This window comes from Entelurus aequoreus, linkage group LG05, assembly GCF_033978785.1.
Source record: "Entelurus aequoreus isolate RoL-2023_Sb linkage group LG05, RoL_Eaeq_v1.1, whole genome shotgun sequence".
NCBI lineage: Eukaryota > Metazoa > Chordata > Actinopteri > Syngnathiformes > Syngnathidae > Entelurus > Entelurus aequoreus.
The window spans coordinates 14,959,587-14,979,586 of record NC_084735.1 but is presented as its reverse complement, the minus strand read 5'-3'; the positions used below and the strand labels follow the sequence as shown (position 1 = coordinate 14,979,586).

Genomic DNA, 20,000 nt, shown 5'->3' with positions numbered 1-20,000 from the left:
CATGTATGATCAGGGATCTTGCATGGCCATATATGATCAGGGATCCTGCATGGTCATATATGATCAGGGATCCTGCATGGCCATATATGATCAGGGATCCTATATGATCAGGGATCCTGCATGGCCATGTATGATCAGGGATCCTGCATGGCCATATATGATCAGGGATCCTGCATGGCCATATATGATCAGGGATCCTGCATGGCCATGTATGATTAGGGATCCTGCATGGCCATGTATGATCAGGGATCCTACATGGCCATATATGATTAGGGATCCTGCATGGCCATATATGATCAGGGATCCTGCATGGCCATGTATGATTAGGGATCCTGCATGGCCATGTATGATCAGGGATCCAGCATGGCCATATATGATCAGGGATCCCGGATGGCCATGTATGATCAGGGATCCCGCATGGCCATGCATGATCAGGGATCCCGCATGGCCATGCATGATCAGGGATCCCGCATGGCCATGCATGATCAGGGATCCCGGATGGCCATATATGATCAGGGATCCCGGATGTCCATATATGATCAGGGATCCTGCATGGCCATGTATGATCAGGTATCCCGGAAGGCCATATATGATCTGGGATCCCGGATGGCCATATATGGTCGCGGGATGCAGGTAGGCCATATATGGTCGCGGGATGCAGTAGGCCATATATGGTCGCGGGATGCAGGTAGGCCATATATGGTCGCGAGATGCAGGTAGGCCATATATGGTCAGGGGATGCCGGATGGCCATATATGGAACAGGAATCCCGAATGGCCATATATGGTCAGAGATCTCGGTAGGCCATATATGGTCAGGGATCTCGGTAGGCCATATATGGTTGCAGGATGCCGGTAAGCCATATATGGCCACGGGATGTCGAACGACCATATATGGTCAGGGATGCTGGACGGTTATATATGGTCTCGGGATGCCAGATGGCCAAATATGGTCGCGGGATCCCCGATGGCATTATATATTCTTGGGATCCCCGATGGCATTATATGGTCTCGGGTTCCTCGATGGCCATATATGGTCTCGGGATCCCCGATGGCCATGTATGGTCTCGGGATCCCCGATGGCCATGTATGGTCTCGGGATCCCCGATGGCCATATATGGTCTCGGGATATGGTTGCGGTATGCTGGATGGCCATATACGGTCGCTGGATGGCGGCTGGCCATATATGGTCGCGGGATGGCCATATATGGTCGCGGGATGCCCGGATAGCCATATGGAGGGTGATAGGCCATGGCCTCAGGAAGTAGGCTTTGTGACGAGCGTGAGTAAGAAGAAGGCGGGTTAGTTGCTAGCAGGCCGTGTTTCCTCATCAATTAAAGGAGTTTATGTGGCACTTTAAGCACACAATCCAACTCATTAAGCTTTACGTCTCGGAGTACACAAAGAAAGTCATGAAAGGCAAGCAGGTGGAGGTTTTGTATCGTTAACGCTGTCGCCATTCCTTCACACTTGTACGGCTAACAGTGTCGCCTCCTGTCTTGGAGCGCAGTCATCAAACTTTGTCACTTTTATTGGATCACATTTGTGATTCCACGCTTGTGTGTCGTGTGTGTGCGTTTACACAAACGTTGTCGTGCAGCAAGATCATCTGAATTATTTACAAAGATTTATTCTTACCGACCTGCTGGGCCGAGACACACAAAATGTAAAAAGCATTTATTCTCCACTTTTTATACTCTTATGGGAAGATTTTTGTTTTACAAGATTTACAACACAAATGGACCGACGTTTCCTCACACAGTTAGCAAACACACATATAATTGTGTGAAATGTCTTAAATGAACATTTGGATTTAATGACAACAAATATAAGTCGCGACAAACACTTTTTAACTGTTTATGTTGTGAGTGCATATTTTTACAACATTACAATAAACACTGGAGGGCTGGAACTTCTTGTCCAGTCATTATCTTTATTTTGTTTATAACTTTAACCTTAGTCAAAGATCATCTATATGACAGGAGCTTTGTGCTGTTTTAAAAGACATATTTCAAAAAACATGAGTCAAAGATCATCTGTATGACAGGGGCGTTCTGCAGTTTTAAAAAACCTACTTCAAAAATACAAATCAAAGATCATCTACAGTATATGACAGGAACATACTGCTGTTTTAAAAGACCTACTTCAAAAACACAGGTCAAAGATCATCTATATGACAAGATATTTCCGCTGTTTTAAAAAACCTACTTCAAAAATACAAATCAAAGATCATCTATATGACAGGGGCATTCTGCTGTTTTAAAAGGCTGACTTCAAAACCACAGATCAAAGATCATCTATATGACAGGAGCTTGCTGCCGTTTTAAAGACCTACTTCAAAAACACAGGTCAAAGATCATCTATATGACAAGATATTTCTGCTGTTTTAAAAGACCTACTTCAAAAACACAGCTCAAAGATAATCTATATGACAGGAGATTTCTGCTGTTTTAAAAAACCTACTTCAAAAATACAAATCAAAGATCATCTATATGACAGGGGCATTCTGCTGTTTTAAAAGGCTGACTTCAAAACCACAGATCAAAGATCATCTATATGACAGGAACATACTGCTGTTTTAAAAGACCTACTTCAAAAACACAGGTCAAAGATCATCTATATGACAAGATATTTCTGCTGTTTTAAAAGACCTACTTCAAAAACACAGCTCAAAGATCATCTATATGACAGGAGATTTCTGCTGTTTTAAAAGACCTACTTCAAAAACACAAATCAAAGATCATCTATATGACAGGGGCATTCCACTGTTTTAAAAGGCTGACTTCAAAACCACAGATCAAAGATCATCTATATGACAGGAGCTTGCTGCCGTTTTAAAAGACCTACTTCAAAAACATGAGTCAAAGATCATCTATATGAGAGGAGCTTTCTGCCGTTTTAAAAGACCTACTTCAAAAACACAGCTCAAAGATCATCTATACGACAGAGGCATTCTGCTGTTTTAAAAGACCTACTTCCAAGACACAGGTCAAAGATCATCTATATGACAGGAGATTTATGCTGTTTTAAAATACCTAATTCAAAAACACAAATCAAAGATCATCTAAATGACAAGAGCTTTCTGCTGTTTTAAAATACCTACTTCAAAAACACAAGTCAAAGATCATCTATATGACAGGGGCATTCTGCTGTTTATAAGGCCGACTTCAAAACCAGAGGTCAAAGATCATCGCAATGATAGGAGCTTTCTGCCGTTTTAAAAGACCTACTTCAAAAACATGAATCAAAGATCATCTATATGACAGGAGCTTTCTGCTGTTTTATAAGACCTGCTTCAAAAACACAAGTCAAAGATCATCTATAAGACAGGAGATTTCTGCTGTTTTATAAGACCTACTTCAAAAACACAAGTCAAAGATCATCTATAAGACAGGAGCTTTCTGCTGTTTTATAAGACCTACTTCAAAAACACAAGTCAAAGATCATCTATAAGACAGGAGCTTTCTGCTGTTTTATAAGACCTACTTCAAAAACACAAGTCAAAGATCATCTATAAGACAGGAGCTTTCTGCTGTTTTATAAGACCTACTTCAAAAACACAAGTCAAAGATCATCTATATGACAGGCATGTTCTGCTGTCTTTAAAAGTGATTACTTTCAAAATTGATTTGCAAAGATCTTCTATTATGAAATGAGTATTCTTCTGTTTTTTAAGAACCTACTGCATCCATTCGTCCATTTTCTACTGCTATTCCCTTTCGGGGTTGCGGGGGGTGCTGGAGCCTATCTCAGCTGCACATGGGCGGAAGGCGGGGTACACCCTGGACAAGTCGCCACCTCATCACAGATAGACAGACTACACTCACATTCACAAACTAGGGACCATTTAGTGTTGCAGACATATTATAGTCAAAGCTAGTCAAAGCTCCTTTATCAAACAGGAGTGTTCGGCTGTTTCTAAGACCTACTGCAAAAACATAAATCAAAGATCCTGTACATTACTGGAGTGGTCTGCAGTTTTTATGAATCTGCTGCAAAACGATAAGTCAAAGATCCTCTAAATGACATGAACGCTCTGGTTTTAAAGTCCTTTTTGACAATCAATAGTCAAAGATCCTCAAAAGGATAGAAGCATTCTGCTGTTCTTTTAAAGACTTACTGCAGGAACACTAGTCAAAGATCATCTATACGACAGGGGCGTTCAGCCGTTTTTAATGACTTATTTCAGAAACACTATAAAACATGAATGGTCCACTGTTTTCAATGCCCTACTGCAAAAATGCAGTCAAAGATCCTCTATTTAACTGAAGTGTCCTGCTGTTCTTAAGGCCCTACTGCACAAATGCTAGTCAAAGATCCTCTATATCTGCTGTTTTTAATGACTTATTTCAGAAATGCCGATCAAAGATCCTCTATATTACAAGAATACTATGTTGCTTTTAGGAACCTAGTGCAAAAATACCAGTCAAAGATCCTCAATAGGACAGGAGCATTCTGCTGTTTTTAAACACCTACTGTAGAAACACTAATCAAAGACCTTCTATTATGACAGGAGCTTGTTGCTTTTTTAAGGAAGTATTTAAAAAATGACGATCAAAGATCCTCTGTACAACAGGTGTTAGATGCTGTTTCTGAATATTTATTTCAGAAACTTTAGTCAAAGATCCTCTACAAAACAGGAATGTTCTGCTGTTTTGAAGGCCCTACTGCAGAAACACTAGTCAAATATCTCGTATTATGACAGGAGCGTTCTGCTTTTTTAAGGACTTATTAAAAAAAAATGTTTATAGATCCTCTATATGACAGAAATAATATGATGCTTTTAAGAATCTAATGCAAAAATACCAGTCAGAGATCCTCAAATACAACAGGAGCGGCCTGCTGTTTTGAAGGCCCTACTGCAGAAACACCAGTCAAATATGACAGGACTGTTGTTTTTTAACATGTACTTCCTACAAGTTTTGAAGTGAACTCATGAGCTCTTCTGACTAACTTCGTTGTTCATATTTTTTGTTGAAAAATATTCTGGATTAAAAAAAGAGTTTACCTGATTTGTTTTCCTTTTCTCAGGACAATGACGTGAGAATTATCATCGGGCAGTTTGACGAGAACTTGGCCTCTAAAGTCTTCTGCTGTGTAAGTCCTCTCTGCACGCCTCATGCAAAAGCCCAGTACATATATACACACGTATACATACTGTACATACATACCTACAATACATATATACACACGTATACATACATACTGTTTATACATACATACAATACATATACAAATATACATATATACAAATATACATACATACGTATACATACATACAGTACATATATACAGTACATATATACATACCGCATACATACATACTGTTTATAAATACATGCATACATTAATACATACATACAGTACATATATACATACATACTGTATATACAAATATACATACATATACACATATACATATACAAACCCTGTTTCCATATAAGTTGGGAAATTGTGTTAGATGTAAATATAAACGGAATACAATGATTTGCAAATCCTTTTCAACCCATATTCAGTTGAATATGCTACAAAGACAACATATTTGATGTTCAAACTAATAAACTTTTTTTTTTTTTGCAAATAATCATTAACTTTAGAATTTGATGCCAGCAACACGTGACAAAAAAGTTGGGAAAGGTGGCAATAAATACTGATAAAGTTGAGGAATGCTCATCAAACACTTATTTGGAACATCCCACAGGTGAACAGGCAAATTGGGAACAGGTGGGTGCCATGATTGGGTATAAAAGTAGATTCCATGAAATGCTCAGTCATTCACAAACAAGGATGGGGCGAGGGTCACCACTTTGTCAACAAACGCCTGAGCAAAATGTTGAACAGTTTAAGAAAAACCTCTCTCAACCAGCTATTGCAAGGAATTTAGGGATTTCACCATCTACGCTCCGTAATATCATCAAAGGGTTCAGAGAACCTGGAGAAATCACTGCACGTAAGCAGCTAAGCCCGTGACCTTCGATCCCTCAGGCTGTACTGCATCAACAAGCGACATCAGTGTGTAAAGGATATCACCACATGGGCTCAGGAACACTTCAGAAACCCACTGTCAGTAACTACAGTTGGTCGCTACATCTGTAAGTGCAAGTTAAAACTCTCCTATGCAAGGCAAAAACCGTTTATCAACAACACCCAGAAACGCCGTCGGCTTCGCTGGGCCTGAGCTCATCTAAGATGGACTGATACAAAGTGGAAAAGTGTTCTGTGGTCTGACGAGTCCACATTTCAAATTGTTTTTGGAAACTGTGGACGTCGTGTCCTCCGGAACAAAGAGGAAAAGAACCATCCGGATTGTTATAGGCGCAAAGTGTAAAAGCCAGCATGTGTGATGGTATGGGGGTGTATTAGTGCCCAAGACATGGGTAACTTACACATCTGTGAAGGCACCATTAATGCTGAAAGGTACATACAGGTTTTGGAGCAACATATGTTGCCATCCAAGCAACGTTACCATGGACGCCCCTGCTTATTTCAGCAAGACAATGCCAAGCCACGTGTTACATCAACGTGGCTTCATAGTAAAAGAGTGCGGGTACTAGACTGGCCTGCCTGTAGTCCAGACCTGTCTCCCATTGAAAATGTGTGGCGCATTATGAAGCCTAAAATAGCACAACGGAGACCCCCGGACTGCTGAACAACTTAAGCTGTACATCAAGCAAGAATGGGAAAGAATTCCACCTGAGAAGCTTCAAAAATGTGTCTCCTCAGTTCCCAAACATTTACTGAGTGTTGTTAAAAGGAAAGGCCATGTAACACAGTGGTGAACATGCCCTTTCCCGACTACTTTGGCACGTGTTGCAGCCATGAAATTCTAAGTTAATTATTATTTGCAAAAAGAAAATAAAGTTTATGAGTTTGAACATCAAATATGTTGTCTTTGTAGTGCATTCAACTGAATATGGGTTGAAAAGGATTTGCAAATCATCGTATTCCGTTTATATTTACATCTAACACAATTTCCCAACTCATATGGAAACGGGGTTTGTATATACAGACATATACACACTGTATATACATATATAGATACACATATACATACATATATACATGTGATATGAATAATGATTCTCCTACTAATGTTTCTTCCCTCATCAGGCGTACAACCTGAACATGTTTGGCAGCAAGTACCAGTGGATCATTCCTGGCTGGTACCAGGGCAACTGGTGGGAACAAGCCAACAGCACCAACTGCACCACCAAGAAGCTGCTGGTCGCCATGGAAGGTTACATCAGCGTCGACTTTGAGCCGCTCAGCGCTCGCCAGATCAAAGGCATCTCGGGCAGGGTGAGCCCCGCCTCCAAACTCTGACCAGGACGCTTCAACATGTCATATTTCCATACTTCATTCATCAAACCACAAGCAGTCAAAGATCCTCTATATGTCAAACGCACCGCTCGTGTTGAGAATCCGCTGCCAAGGTGACGCTATGTTCGGGGGTTGCTAGTTGAATATCGTGGTCTGGAGACGAGAGGACAGGAAATGTTTCACATGGCCCACGGCTCCCCAACCCTCAAGTAGCAAAGACGCGGTAAATAAGAAACGCAGTCAGGCGTGATTTTGATATTTTGCTCTCCAACTTTCACTCCTGTTGGTATTTACGCTGCAGATAATTATGGCTGCCAGACTGAAAAGAGTCCAAGCGTGAAATATTTTGTCTTAGCAAACATTTTCTTTTCTTTTGTCACTCATTTATTTTGACCTAGAACAGTCTTAGTCTGTGGTTCTATAACTTATTTCACCACCTCAGGAAACACTTGGCTCTCCACAACCAACATTAGAATACAGTAGCATAGTAGGCCTAAATATTCATTAAAAACAAGGCAGATGTTGTATTTAAGAAGTACCGGATTTTAGAGCACCCACTAAATTTTAGAAGAAAAAAAAAAGTTTTCATATATTTGTCATACCCTATAAGCCGCTTTGTGAAATTAGTTATTTACACAGAAATATTTTGTAAATGTTTATTTACATACCTTTATTGTTTCCAAATGGTGTCTGTAACACGGCAGTAAAATGGCTGATCAAACAAAACAGAAGTCACCATCATAGACCCACTAGCTGCGCAAGCTAGCTCTCCAATCAGCTAAACAGACTCAATAACTCCACGGTGACAATTTGGTGAATTTACTGAGGAGTTTGTGAAACACATAAACGTGTTAGCATATTTGCTCATGCTAACGACGCTAGCTTGATTACGATAGCACATACAAATATGCATGAAAACACTCCTCCACGGTTTAGTAAGTATGGATAGTTTTAGTTTTATTGTACAACTTAACAAACGCTGCTTGGTGTGATGAAGAAAACAGAAACGCTACGGGCGGTTTTACTTCCAGTTCAGGGCATTGAAACAAGAAGTACATTTTCATCCCGCAGCACCTGCAGTGAGCGAACTCGTCCAAAAGATGGCGCCATGGCACAAACAATAACACATTTTCAGTGTCTCTGCTTGAGTTTAATGAAAACTATTGAATACAAAACATGGCCGTTAGCGAAGAAAAATCCATAAATTAGCCACAGTTTTTATAAGCCGCAGGGTTCAAAGCGTAGGGGAAAGTAGTACCAACTAAACTACAGTTTGTAAAGCTAAAGGAAGTTGAACTAAATGAAAGGAGATGTGTCAGGTTCAAACACTGATGACATCTATTAAACAAGACAAGAGGCAAAGAATTAAACAGAGACAGAATTCAATTGGGACTCAATATAACTGTATTGAGGAGAGTCGCCCGGACATTGGATCCTTCTACAATCTCCAGCACGCTCTGCCAAAAGATGGCATGCCTCCTTCTTTTGTTTTGGACCCTCCCCGACCACATAGCCACCACTGCTTCCAAAGGACAAAGGTTCGTAAAATAGTTAAAAAATAGTTCAAAAAGAGTTCGTAAAATACTTCAAAAAGAGTTTGTCTGGAAATTGGGCAGATCCTGTCATATCTCCGCTTTGAAGTCCTTGGGCCAGAACAACATCCTTCTGTTGATTACCTTACATGAGAGAAAACAGAAAACCCTTGATGTGGTTTTCCCCCTTGCACAGTGGAGTTTTACGAGCCTTACTGTTGGTAGGCCTCAAAGACAGCCCCTGTCCTTTTGCCTGGAACTCATTTCAACACAAAGTTTTTTGTGATAACTTCCAAACAATTATTCTAACAAGATGTCATGGCCTCCTGTTGCAGACGCCAAAGGAGTACGAGAGGGAGTACAGCCGGGAGCTTCGCCAGAAAGGGGTGGAGCCCAGCAAATTCCACGGCTTCGCCTACGACGGCATCTGGGTCATCGCCAAGACCCTGACCCGGGTCATGGACCTGCTGCGGGTCAAGCAGCGGCAAAACCACTACCACAACTTCACGGTGGACGACCACGAGGTGGGCAAGATGGTGCTGGACGTCATGAACGAGACCAACTTCTTTGGCGTGACGGTGAGTCCAATCCGAGGGCCTGTGACTTCCCGAATGGTTCCGCCTGCGTTAGGGACCAAGATCATGAAGCAATGTGGAACAAAATCCCTCTCAGGGCGTTTAGAAGCATTTTTTGTTTTTTAGCAGGAATTGATGGAAATAGAAATATGTTCTTGGGTTAACTGTCACATTATTAACTGTCATACAAGTGTAAAAATAAGTGAACCATAGAATAATCTTACTTTTTAACATTCTTATGTTGTCAAGCCTCGCTATGTTGTACTGAGCAGCCAGGACGCAGGCGCCTCTTTCCTAGGTCCTGTTCTATCATCTTTGTGTGCATTTTGACACGCCAACACATTATATGAACGGACAGACGGGTGTATTTGAGTGCGGATGGTGTTGGTGTGAATGGACAAACGATGTGGAGTTACAGCCATTGTAGTTGTGTGATGATAAAACATATTAGGCCGAGGAGCGAGAGATGGGATTCATGGCTTTGAGAAGGGAGATGGATCTTTAAAAGAGCCGGCTTGTTATATATTTTCTTTAGTTTTTAAGATAATCATTTAATTTACACAAATTTAATTTACACAAATATTAGTCTTATGTAGAGATCAGCGCCGATATTTGGCTGTGGAGGTCTTGCTTCTCCGGGTTCTTCGGACCACCAATTACCGACATGCCAGGCTCTTCCAGGTTGACAACTGTGTTTTATTTTACAATAAAAGTGCAAAATCTTTTCTCTCAAGTGAGCACACGACTGGTTTCTCTTCAGTCTCTGCTCTCACTCTCGCTCGTGCTCCGACTCAACAACTCTCCTCTCTCCTTCCCGGCTGCTGCCTTTAACAGAGCGACAGGTGATCAGACAAACACTCTCAGCTGGGTCATCTACGCACCTGTCGCTGATCTCGAAGCCGGTCCTGGCACACCCCGCTTCGCTGCAGGTCCGCAGGCCACGCCCCCCCACATTGGCATTTTAACGTGTATCAGTATCTGTCTTTTGTTTGTATTTTTATTTACTACAACATGCTTACATCAGCATATATAATCTAAACACAGTACTTACTATTTAAAATATCAATAACTACACGAGGCAATTCCCGAAGGAATTGCGTGTGAATGTTTCAATGCTGAAGTGGAAGTGAAATGCTGACAGAATGTAGTATGAATTTAAGAATAGTTTGACTGTTGGAATTTTTTGAATGTTGAAGCGTTTGAATTGACAGGAAAATCGGAATTTGGTTTGGAACTTGGGAAAGTGTTAGTTTGAATGTCCAGAATGAGTGGAATGTGTCGAGGTTGGAATGGTTTGAATAGGTTGAAAAATGTAGGAATTGTGGTTCTTGGAAACATGTACAATGAACTTCCTGGAAATTTGGGAATTTCGGGAAAAGTGGGATGTTTTTTAAAAAAGATTAAGAGCATGAATTTCCTGAATGAGCTGAATTGGTTGGTGTTGGAATTGTTTAAATCGGTCAAGAAATGTTGAAGTAGTAACAGTTTTTTAATTGAAAAATGTTATTATTGAATTTCGGGAAAACCGGGAATTTTTCAAGTTCTTAAACCAACTTGTTTTTTTGTCCTGATTAAGAGGAATGTTTTGACAGTGGAACGGTTGAAAAATGTGAGAGGAGTCATCGCACTGTTGAAGGTTGAAAACAAGGTTAGAAAAAACCCAAGAATTCCTGAAAATTTGTTGAACGTGGGAAAATGGTTGTTTGAATTTCCAGGAAGAATTGAATGTGTTGAAGGTGGAATGGTTTGAATCGGCTGAAAATGTCCCTAAAAATTGGGAATTCTCTGATTTTATAATTGTTGAAAGGGAGCACACAATTCCTGAACAGGCTGAATATTTTGAAGTTGGAACGGTTTAAATCGGATGAAAAACGTGGGAGTTGTGGTACTTTCAAAAATGTCCCACTCATTTCAATGGGAATTTCGGGAAAAGAGGGAATTTGGAATTGCTAAAAAATGTGAATGTTCTGAATGAGTTGGTTGGTTTTGGAATTTTTCAAATCGGTCGATAAATGTTGAAGTAGTAACATTTTTAATTGGGAAATGGTATTGTGGAATTTCGGGAAAACCGGGAATTTTTCAAGTTCTTAAACCAACTTTGTTTTTTGTCCTGTTTAAGAGGAATGTTTTGACAGTGGAACGGTTGAAAAATGTGAAAGGAGTCATCGCACTGTTGAAGGTTGGAAATAAGGTTAGAAAAAACCCAGGAATTCCTGAAAATGTGTTGAACGTGGGAAAATGGTTGTTTGAATTTCCAGGATGAATTGAATGTGTTGAAGGTGGAATGGTTTGAATCGGCTGAAAATGTCCCTAAAAATTGGGAATTCTCGGAAATCCGGGAATTTTTTTATAATTGTTGAAAGGGAGCGCACAATTCCTGAACAGGCTGAATATTTTGAAGTTGGAACGGTTTGAATCGGATGAAAAATGTGGGAGTTGTGGTACTTTGAAAAATGTCCCATTCATTTCAATGGGAATTTCGGGAAAAGAGGGAATTTGGAATTGCTAAAAAATGTGAATGTTCTGCATGAGATGGTTGGTTGAATGGTTGGTTTTGGAATTTTTCAAATCGGTCGATAAATGTTGAAGTAGTAACATTTTTAATTGGGAAATGGTACTGTGGAAATTTGGGAAAACCGGGAATTTTTCAAGTTCTTAAACCAATTTGGTTTTTTGTCCTGTTTAAGAGGAATGTTTTGACAGTGGAACGGTTGAAAAATGTGAAAGGAGTCATCGCACTGTTGAAAGTTGGAAATAAGGTTAGAAAAAACCCAGGAATTCCTGAAAATTTGTTCAATGTGAGAAAATGGTTGTTTGAATATCCAGGATGTGTTGAAGGTGGAACAGTTTGAATCGGCTGAAAATGTCCCTAAAAATTGGGAATTCTCGGAAATCCGGGAATTTTTTTATAATTGTTGAAAGGGAGCGCACAATTCCTGAACAGGCTGAATATTTTGAAGTTGGAACGGTTTGAATCGGATGAAAAATGTGGGAGTTGTGGTACTTTGAAAAATGTCCCATTCATTTCAATGGGAATTTCGGGAAAATGGGGAATTTGGAATTGCTAAAAAATTTATATGTTCTGCATGAGTTGGTTGGTTGAATGGTTGGTTTTGGAATTTTTCAAATCCGTCGATAAATGTTGAAGTACTAACATTTTTAATTGGGAAATGGTATTGTGGAATTTCGGGAAAACCGGGAATTTTTCAAGTTCTTAAACCAACTTGGTTTTTTGTCCTGATTAAGAGGAATGTTTTGACAGTGGAACGGTTGAAAAATGTGAAAGGAGTCATCGCACTGTTGAAGGTTGGAAATAAGGTTAGAAAAAACCCAGGAATTCCTGAAAATTTGTTGAACGTGGGAAAATGGTTGTTTGAATTTCCAGGATGAATTGAATGTGTGAAAGGTGGAATGGTTTGAATCGGCTGAAAATGTCCCTAAAAATCTGTAATTCTCTGAAATCCGGGAATTTTTTTATAATTGTTGAAAGGGAGCACACAATTCCTGAACAGGCTGAATATTTTGAAGTTGGAACAGTTTGAATCGGATGAAAAATGTGGGAGTTGTGGTACTTCGAAAAATGTCCCATTCATTTCAATGGGAATTTCGGGAAAAGAGGGAATTTGGAATTGCTAAAAAATGTGAATGTTCTGCATGAGTTGGTTGGTTGAATGGTTGGTTTTGGAATTTTTCAAATCGGTCGATAAATGTTGAAGTAGTAACATTTTTAATTGGGAAATGGTACTGTGGAAATTTGGGAAAACCGGGAATTTTTCAAGTTCTTAAACCAATTTGGTTTTTTGTCCTGTTTAAGAGGAATGTTTTGACAGTGGAACGGTTGAAAAATGTGAAAGGAGTCATCGCACTGTTGAAGGTTGGAAATAAGGTTAGAAAAAACCCAGGAATTCCTGAAAATTTGTTGAATGTGAGAAAAGGGTTGTTTGAATTTCCAGGATGTGTTGAAGGTGGAACAGTTTGAATCGGCTAAAAATGTCCCTAAAAATTGGGAATTCTCGGAAATCCGGGAATTTTTTTATAATTGTTGAAAGGGAGCGCACAATTCCTGAACAGGCTGAATATATTGAAGTTGGAACAGTTTGAATCGGATGAAAAATGTGGGAGTTGTGGTACTTTGAAAAATGTCCCATTCATTTCAATGGGAATTTCGGGAAAAGAGGGAATTTGGAATTGCTAAAAAATTTGAATGTTCTGCATGAGTTGGTTGGTTGAATGGTTGGTTTTGGAATTTTTCAAATCGGTCGATAAATGTTGAAGTAGTAACATTTTTAATTGGGAAATGGTACTGTGGAAATTTGGGAAAACTGGGAATTTTTCAAGTTCTTAAACCAATTTGGTTTTTTGTCCTGTTTAAGAGGAATGTTTTGACAGTGGAACGGTTGAAAAATGTGAAAGGAGTCATTGCACTGTTGAAAGTTGGAAATAAGGTTAGAAAAAACCCAGGAATTCCTGAAAATTTGTTCAATGTGAGAAAATGGTTGTTTGAATTTCCAGGATGTGCTGAAGGTGGAACAGTTTGAATCGGCTGAAAATGTCCCTAAAAATTGGGAAATCCGGGAATTTTTTTATAATTGTTGAAAGGGAGCGCACAATTCCTGAACAGGCTGAATATTTTGAAGTTGGAACGGTTTGAATCGGATGAAAAATGTGGGAGTTGTGGTACTTTGAAAAATGTCCCATTCATTTCAATGGGAATTTCGGGAAAATGGGGAATTTGGAATTGCTAAAAAATTTATATGTTCTGCATGAGTTGGTTGGTTGAATGGTTGGTTTTGGAATTTTTCAAATCCGTCGATAAATGTTGAAGTACTAACATTTTTAATTGGGAAATGGTATTGTGGAATTTCGGGAAAACCGGGAATTTTTCAAGTTCTTAAACCAACTTGGTTTTTTGTCCTGATTAAGAGGAATGTTTTGACAGTGGAACGGTTGAAAAATGTGAAAGGAGTCATCGCACTGTTGAAGGTTGGAAATAAGGTTAGAAAAAACCCAGGAATTCCTGAAAATTTGTTGAACGTGGGAAAATGGTTGTTTGAATTTCCAGGATGAATTGAATGTGTGAAAGGTGGAATGGTTTGAATCGGCTGAAAATGTCCCTAAAAATCTGTAATTCTCTGAAATCCGGGAATTTTTTTATAATTGTTGAAAGGGAGCACACAATTCCTGAACAGGCTGAATATTTTGAAGTTGGAACGGTTTGAATCGGATGAAAAATGTGGGAGTTGTGGTACTTTGAAAAATGTCCCATTCATTTCAATGGGAATTTCGGGAAAAGAGGGAATTTGGAATTGCTAAAAAATGTGAATTTTCTGAATGAGTTGGTTGGTTTTGGAATTTTTCAAATCGGTCGATAAATGTTGAAGTAGTAACATTTTTAATTGGGAAATGGTATTGTGGAATTTCGGGAAAACCGGGAATTTTTCTAGTTCAAAAAACAACTTTGTTTTTTGTCCTGATTAAGAGGAATGTTTTGACGGTGGAACGGTTGAAAAATGTGAAAGGAGTCATCGCACTGTTGAAGGTTGGAAATAAGGTTAGAAAAAACCCAGGAATTCCTGAAAATGTGTTGAACGTGGGAAAATGGTTGTTTGAATTTTAGGATGAATTGAATGTGTTGAAGGTGGAATGGTTTAATCGGCTGAAAATGTCCCTAAAAATCGGGAATTCTCTGAAATCCGGGAATTTTTTTATAATTGTTGAAAGGGAGCACACAATTCCTGAACAGGCTGAATATTTTGAAGTTGGAACGGTTTGAATCGGATGAAAAATGTGGGAGTTGTGGTACTTTGAATAATGTCCCACTCATTTCAATGGGAATTTCGGGAAAATGGGGAATTGGAATTGCTAAAAAATGTGAATGTTCTGCATGAGTTGGTTGGTTTTGGAATTTTTCAAATCTGTCGATAAATGTTGAAGTAGTAACATTTTTATTGGGAAATGGTATTGTGGAATTCCTGGAATTTCGGGAAAACCAGAAATTTTTCCAGTAAAAAAAACAACTTTGTTTTTTGTCCTGATTAAGAGGAATGTTTTGACGGTGGAACGGTTAAAGTGGGTTGAAAAATTTAAGTTAAAGTTAAAGTACCAATGATTGTCACACACACACACCAGGTGTGGCAAAATTATTCTCTGCATTTGACCCATCACCTTGTTCAGCCCATGGGAGGTGAGGGGAGCAGTGAGCAGCATCGGTGGCTGCGCCCAGGAATCATTTTGGTGATTTAACCCCCAATTCCAACCCTTGATGCCGAGTGCCAAACAGGGAGGTAATGTCTCCCATTTTTATAGTCTTTGTGTTACGACGGGGGGGTCGCAGCTTGCTGCGAGGTTTGTTCTCCCAGGATGCAAACAAACTATTCCGGACAAGGCGTGCAGGTAGGAACATATTTATTTCTCAAAACTCAAAGGATACAAAAAAAACGGAAAACAAGGCGAAGGCACAACGCGCTGATCGCACTTGGAGCCAAAAGCTAACACTTAGCATCGACTATGGACATAGAGAACTTATGAAACTGTGGCATGAAATAAACAAGACTTACGTAGTCCAGGCATGAGGCAAACAACTAATGACGCCAGGACGACTGACGGGCAACGGCGGGCTTAAATAATGTCTCTACATTGGAAAGAGGTGCGCGTCCCGAACACCAGAGGCAGGTGAAAATCATAAGTCGCCATGGTAACTAAAACAAACAAGGGTGCACAAAAACAGGAACTATGGAGTCTAAAACTAACAGAACATAACAAAAAACATGATCGGAACCACGGATCATGACACTTTGGTATGACTCGGCCGGGGTTTGAACTCACAACCTACCCATCTCAGGGCGGACACTCTAACCTCTGTGGAAGAAGTAGTTACCAAGAAAAAGGGTGAAAAATGCGTTTGGAAAAAAATGGGAGTTTGGGTAATTCCTGGGATTGTTTTGAACTTGGAAAAAGGGATAGTTTGAATGTGCAGTATGAGTGGAATATGCTGAAGGTGGAATGGTTTGAATAAGTTGAAAAATGTGGAAATGGTGACATTTTGAAAAATGGCCAAAAGCCCGCGATTCCCGAATAGGCTGAACAGTTTGAAGTTGGAACAGTTTGAATCGGGTAAAAATTTGGAAGGTAGAGCGTGCCAAAATCTGGAGAAGAAGAAGAAGCAATAGATGAATTTTGGTGTAGAAAACCGTTTTGGCGCATTCACACAATTAGTCAAGTAGATAAATAATAAGCACCTTTTGCCCCCCAGCAGAAAAGTTCTCATTTTGCTGGAGCCCTTTTTTAAAAACAATTTAAGAATAAAAAGAACACATATTGTCAATAATTTGCTCTAAAGAGGGCATTTATTTGAGTTTATGTAAAAACTCTTCTCCGCGCTCAGGTGGCCACACCCCCCTCTGTCTCCTCCTGTAGTGCTGGTCACCTGCAGTACGTCTCCTCTGCTCCATCCATCCATCTTCATCCGCTTATCAGAGGCAGTGCCGGCCCAAGCCTCCATGGGGCCCTAAGCAAAATTTGATTTTGGGGCCCTCTATTTCTGCCAATAATATTGATTGTTGATCTTTCACACACCTACTATAAACTCATTGCGGCTCTGGCAGTGTTGTTTACATTATCCTATTGTCAGCCTGGCATGTCTTTATAAATGACATGTCATTTATAAAGATATGGGGGTGGCCCAGTTAAGAACATAAATAATACCAATGAATGAACAAATGATGTCCAGAGTGCCACACATATGGTTCCTAATCTTAAAATGTAAAAAACATTCAGCTACAAGAGTGGCCTGGGGTTGAACAGTCCAAGTGATAAAGCTTTGTATTTACTGTAAAAGTGTCATCTTGTCTCATCAGTCTTGTACATATTAGTCTTTAATTACTAGTTTATATTTTTAGTTAATTTTTCATATTTAATGTTTACTTTGTACAAAGATAGCGCAGTCTACTGAAGTTAAATTCCATGTGTGTTAAACATAACTGGACAATAAAGCTGATTCTGATTCACTTTTTTATTTTTGGTAACAAAAACCTGAAACAGCAATGTGCAAAAATAATTCGTAGTGCAAGAAAAACAATAAAGTGCAACAATAAAATCACTTAAATATATATAAAAAGGAACAAATTCAATTGTACAAAAAACTACATAATTAAATTAAATATCAAGCAAATACTTAAATAATATTAATGAACAGAGTTACTAGAAACAAGGTAACATAACGGTTTATAAACAAATATAAAGTTACTACATATTAAAACTATGTAAATGTACATAACGATGTGCAAAAAAATTTTTGGGAAAAAATCTAAATAAACTACCTTAAATTAAGGTCCTTAATTCACACATTTGACCATCACATCACAGTTTTGTTCCTCTGTTCTTCACCACCCACACCACTCCACCCACTCCTTAAAACCTGTGCTTCCTGGCTTTTCTGGAGGCAAAGTCATTTATGACATCACTGTAAGAAATCTGATGGCCGACTTTGTTATTAATACTAATCACTGCCATGTACGAGTCTGAATCAGACACGTACATGCAAAAAATAAAAAATAAGAATTTTTTGTTAATTGCTTTTGGGGGCCCCCTGGTGGCCGCGGGGCCCTAAGCAAGCGCTTAGTACGCTTATGCCTTGGGCCGGCTCTGATCGGAGGTCGCGTCGTGGGGGCAGCAGCCTAAGCAGAGAGGCCCAGAATTCCCTCCGCCCAGCCACTTCATCCATAGACGTTCCCAGGCCAGCCGGGAGACACAGTCTTCCCAAACATTTCCTGGGTCTTCCCCGTGGGCTCCTACTGGTCAGACGTGCCATAAACACCTCCCTAGGGGGGCATTCTGACTGAATGACATAGCTTCTCACCCTATCTCTAAGGGAGAGCGGAGGAAACTCATTTCTTGTACCCGTGATCTTGTCCTTTCGGTCATACCCCAAAGCTCATGACCATAGGTGAGGATGGGAACGTAGATCGACCGGTAAATTACGAGCTTAGCCTTCCGGCTCAGCTCCTTCTTTACCACGCCGGACCGATGCAGGGTCTGCAGTGATCCACCTGTCGATCTCACGATCCACTTTTCCCTCACTTAAATGTTTCCAAACGGTGCCTGTAAAACGGCTGATCAAACAAAACAGAAGTCACGGTCATGGACCCGCTAGCTGCGTAAGTGAGCTCTCCAATCAGCTAAGCAGACTCAATAACTCCACGGTGAATGTCCGAAACTGAAACAATACAAAAATAATCAAAATGTTTTCTTTCCAACAACAGTTTTCTCTCCTAGAACGTGACTTTTCAGCCACGTCCGTAACCTCCTCCCTCTTCTGCTCCCGGTTGCTTACTGTTAAAGACAACAGATGATTGGATTAACACGTACCACCTGTCAAATCTAATCACCTGCCAGCTGTGTCTCGCCGTCAGCACATGCTCCGCCCCTGCCCGATGGTGCTCGTCCTCAGTACCGTGGACAGCGCCGGTGACTTTTCATCCTGCAAGCAGCGCTGACTCCACCTCCCCCCACAGTGTCTTTGCCTTTTGTTTTCTTTTTACTTTTGCGAAGAAAAATCCATAAATTAGCTGCTCCGTTTTATAAGCCGCAGGGTGCAAAGTGTAGGAAAAAAGTCTCCGCTTATAGTCCGGAATTGACGGTATTCCTAATTTTCTAGTAGCGTGGGCAATTTCTGACGCGATGTCTGCGTGTGCACACAAAAAAAAAAAACGGCTCACAGGTGGGAAACGGTTCTTATAAAAGAGCCGTTCAAAAGGCCCGATTCGTTCGTGAACGTCACATCTCTGCAAGGAGAAATACGAGGGGGGAAAAGTGCAAGATTTGAAGTGCGACGTTCTTTAAAGGCCTACTGAAATGAATTTTTTTTATTTAAACGGGGATAGCAGATCCTTTCTATGTGTCATACTTGATCATTTCGCGATATTGCCATATTTTTGCTGAAAGGATTTAGTAGAGAACATCGACGATAAAGTTGCAACTTTTGGTCGCTGATAAAAAAAAGCCTTGCCTGTACCGGAAGTAGCGTGACGTCGCAGGTTGAAAGGCTCCTCACATTTCCCCATTGTTTACACCAGCAGCTAGAGCGATCCGGACCGAGAAAGCGACGATTACCCCATTAATTTGCGCCAGGATGAAAGATTCGTGGATGAGGAAAGTGAGAGTGAAGGACTAGAGTGCAGTGCAGGACGCATCTTTTTTCGCTCTGACCGTAACTTAGGTACAAGCTGGCTCATTGGATTCCACACTTTCTCCTTTTTCTATTGTGGATCACGGATTTGTATTTTAAACCACCTCGGATACTATATCCTCTTGAAAATGAGAGTCGAGAACGTGAAATGGACATTCACAGTGACTTTTATCTCCACGACAATACATCGGCGAAGCACTTTAGCTACGGAGCTAACGTGATAGCATCGGGCTTAAATGCAGATAGAAACAAAAGACATAAACCCCTGACTGGAAGGATAGACAGAAGATCAACAATACTATTAAGCCATGGACATGTAACTACACGGTTAATGCTTTCCAGCCTGGCGAAGCTTAACAATGCTGTTGCTAACGACGCCATTGAAGCT

The 20,000-nt window shown here is 40.2% G+C and overlaps 1 protein-coding gene across 4 annotated transcripts in view; it reads left to right on the top strand.

The window, feature by feature from the left end:
* gabbr2 (gamma-aminobutyric acid (GABA) B receptor, 2) overlaps positions 1–20,000 on the top strand; it is a 353,468-nt gene that overhangs the window by 205,749 nt on the left and 127,719 nt on the right. For all 4 annotated transcript variants that reach the window (XM_062047202.1, XM_062047203.1, XM_062047205.1 and 1 more), the window contains 3 exons: positions 5,031–5,096; positions 7,110–7,298; positions 9,187–9,429. In XM_062047202.1, the coding sequence (XP_061903186.1) occupies positions 5,031–5,096; positions 7,110–7,298; positions 9,187–9,429 (498 nt within the window). The remainder of the gene's footprint in view (positions 1–5,030; positions 5,097–7,109; positions 7,299–9,186; positions 9,430–20,000) is intronic.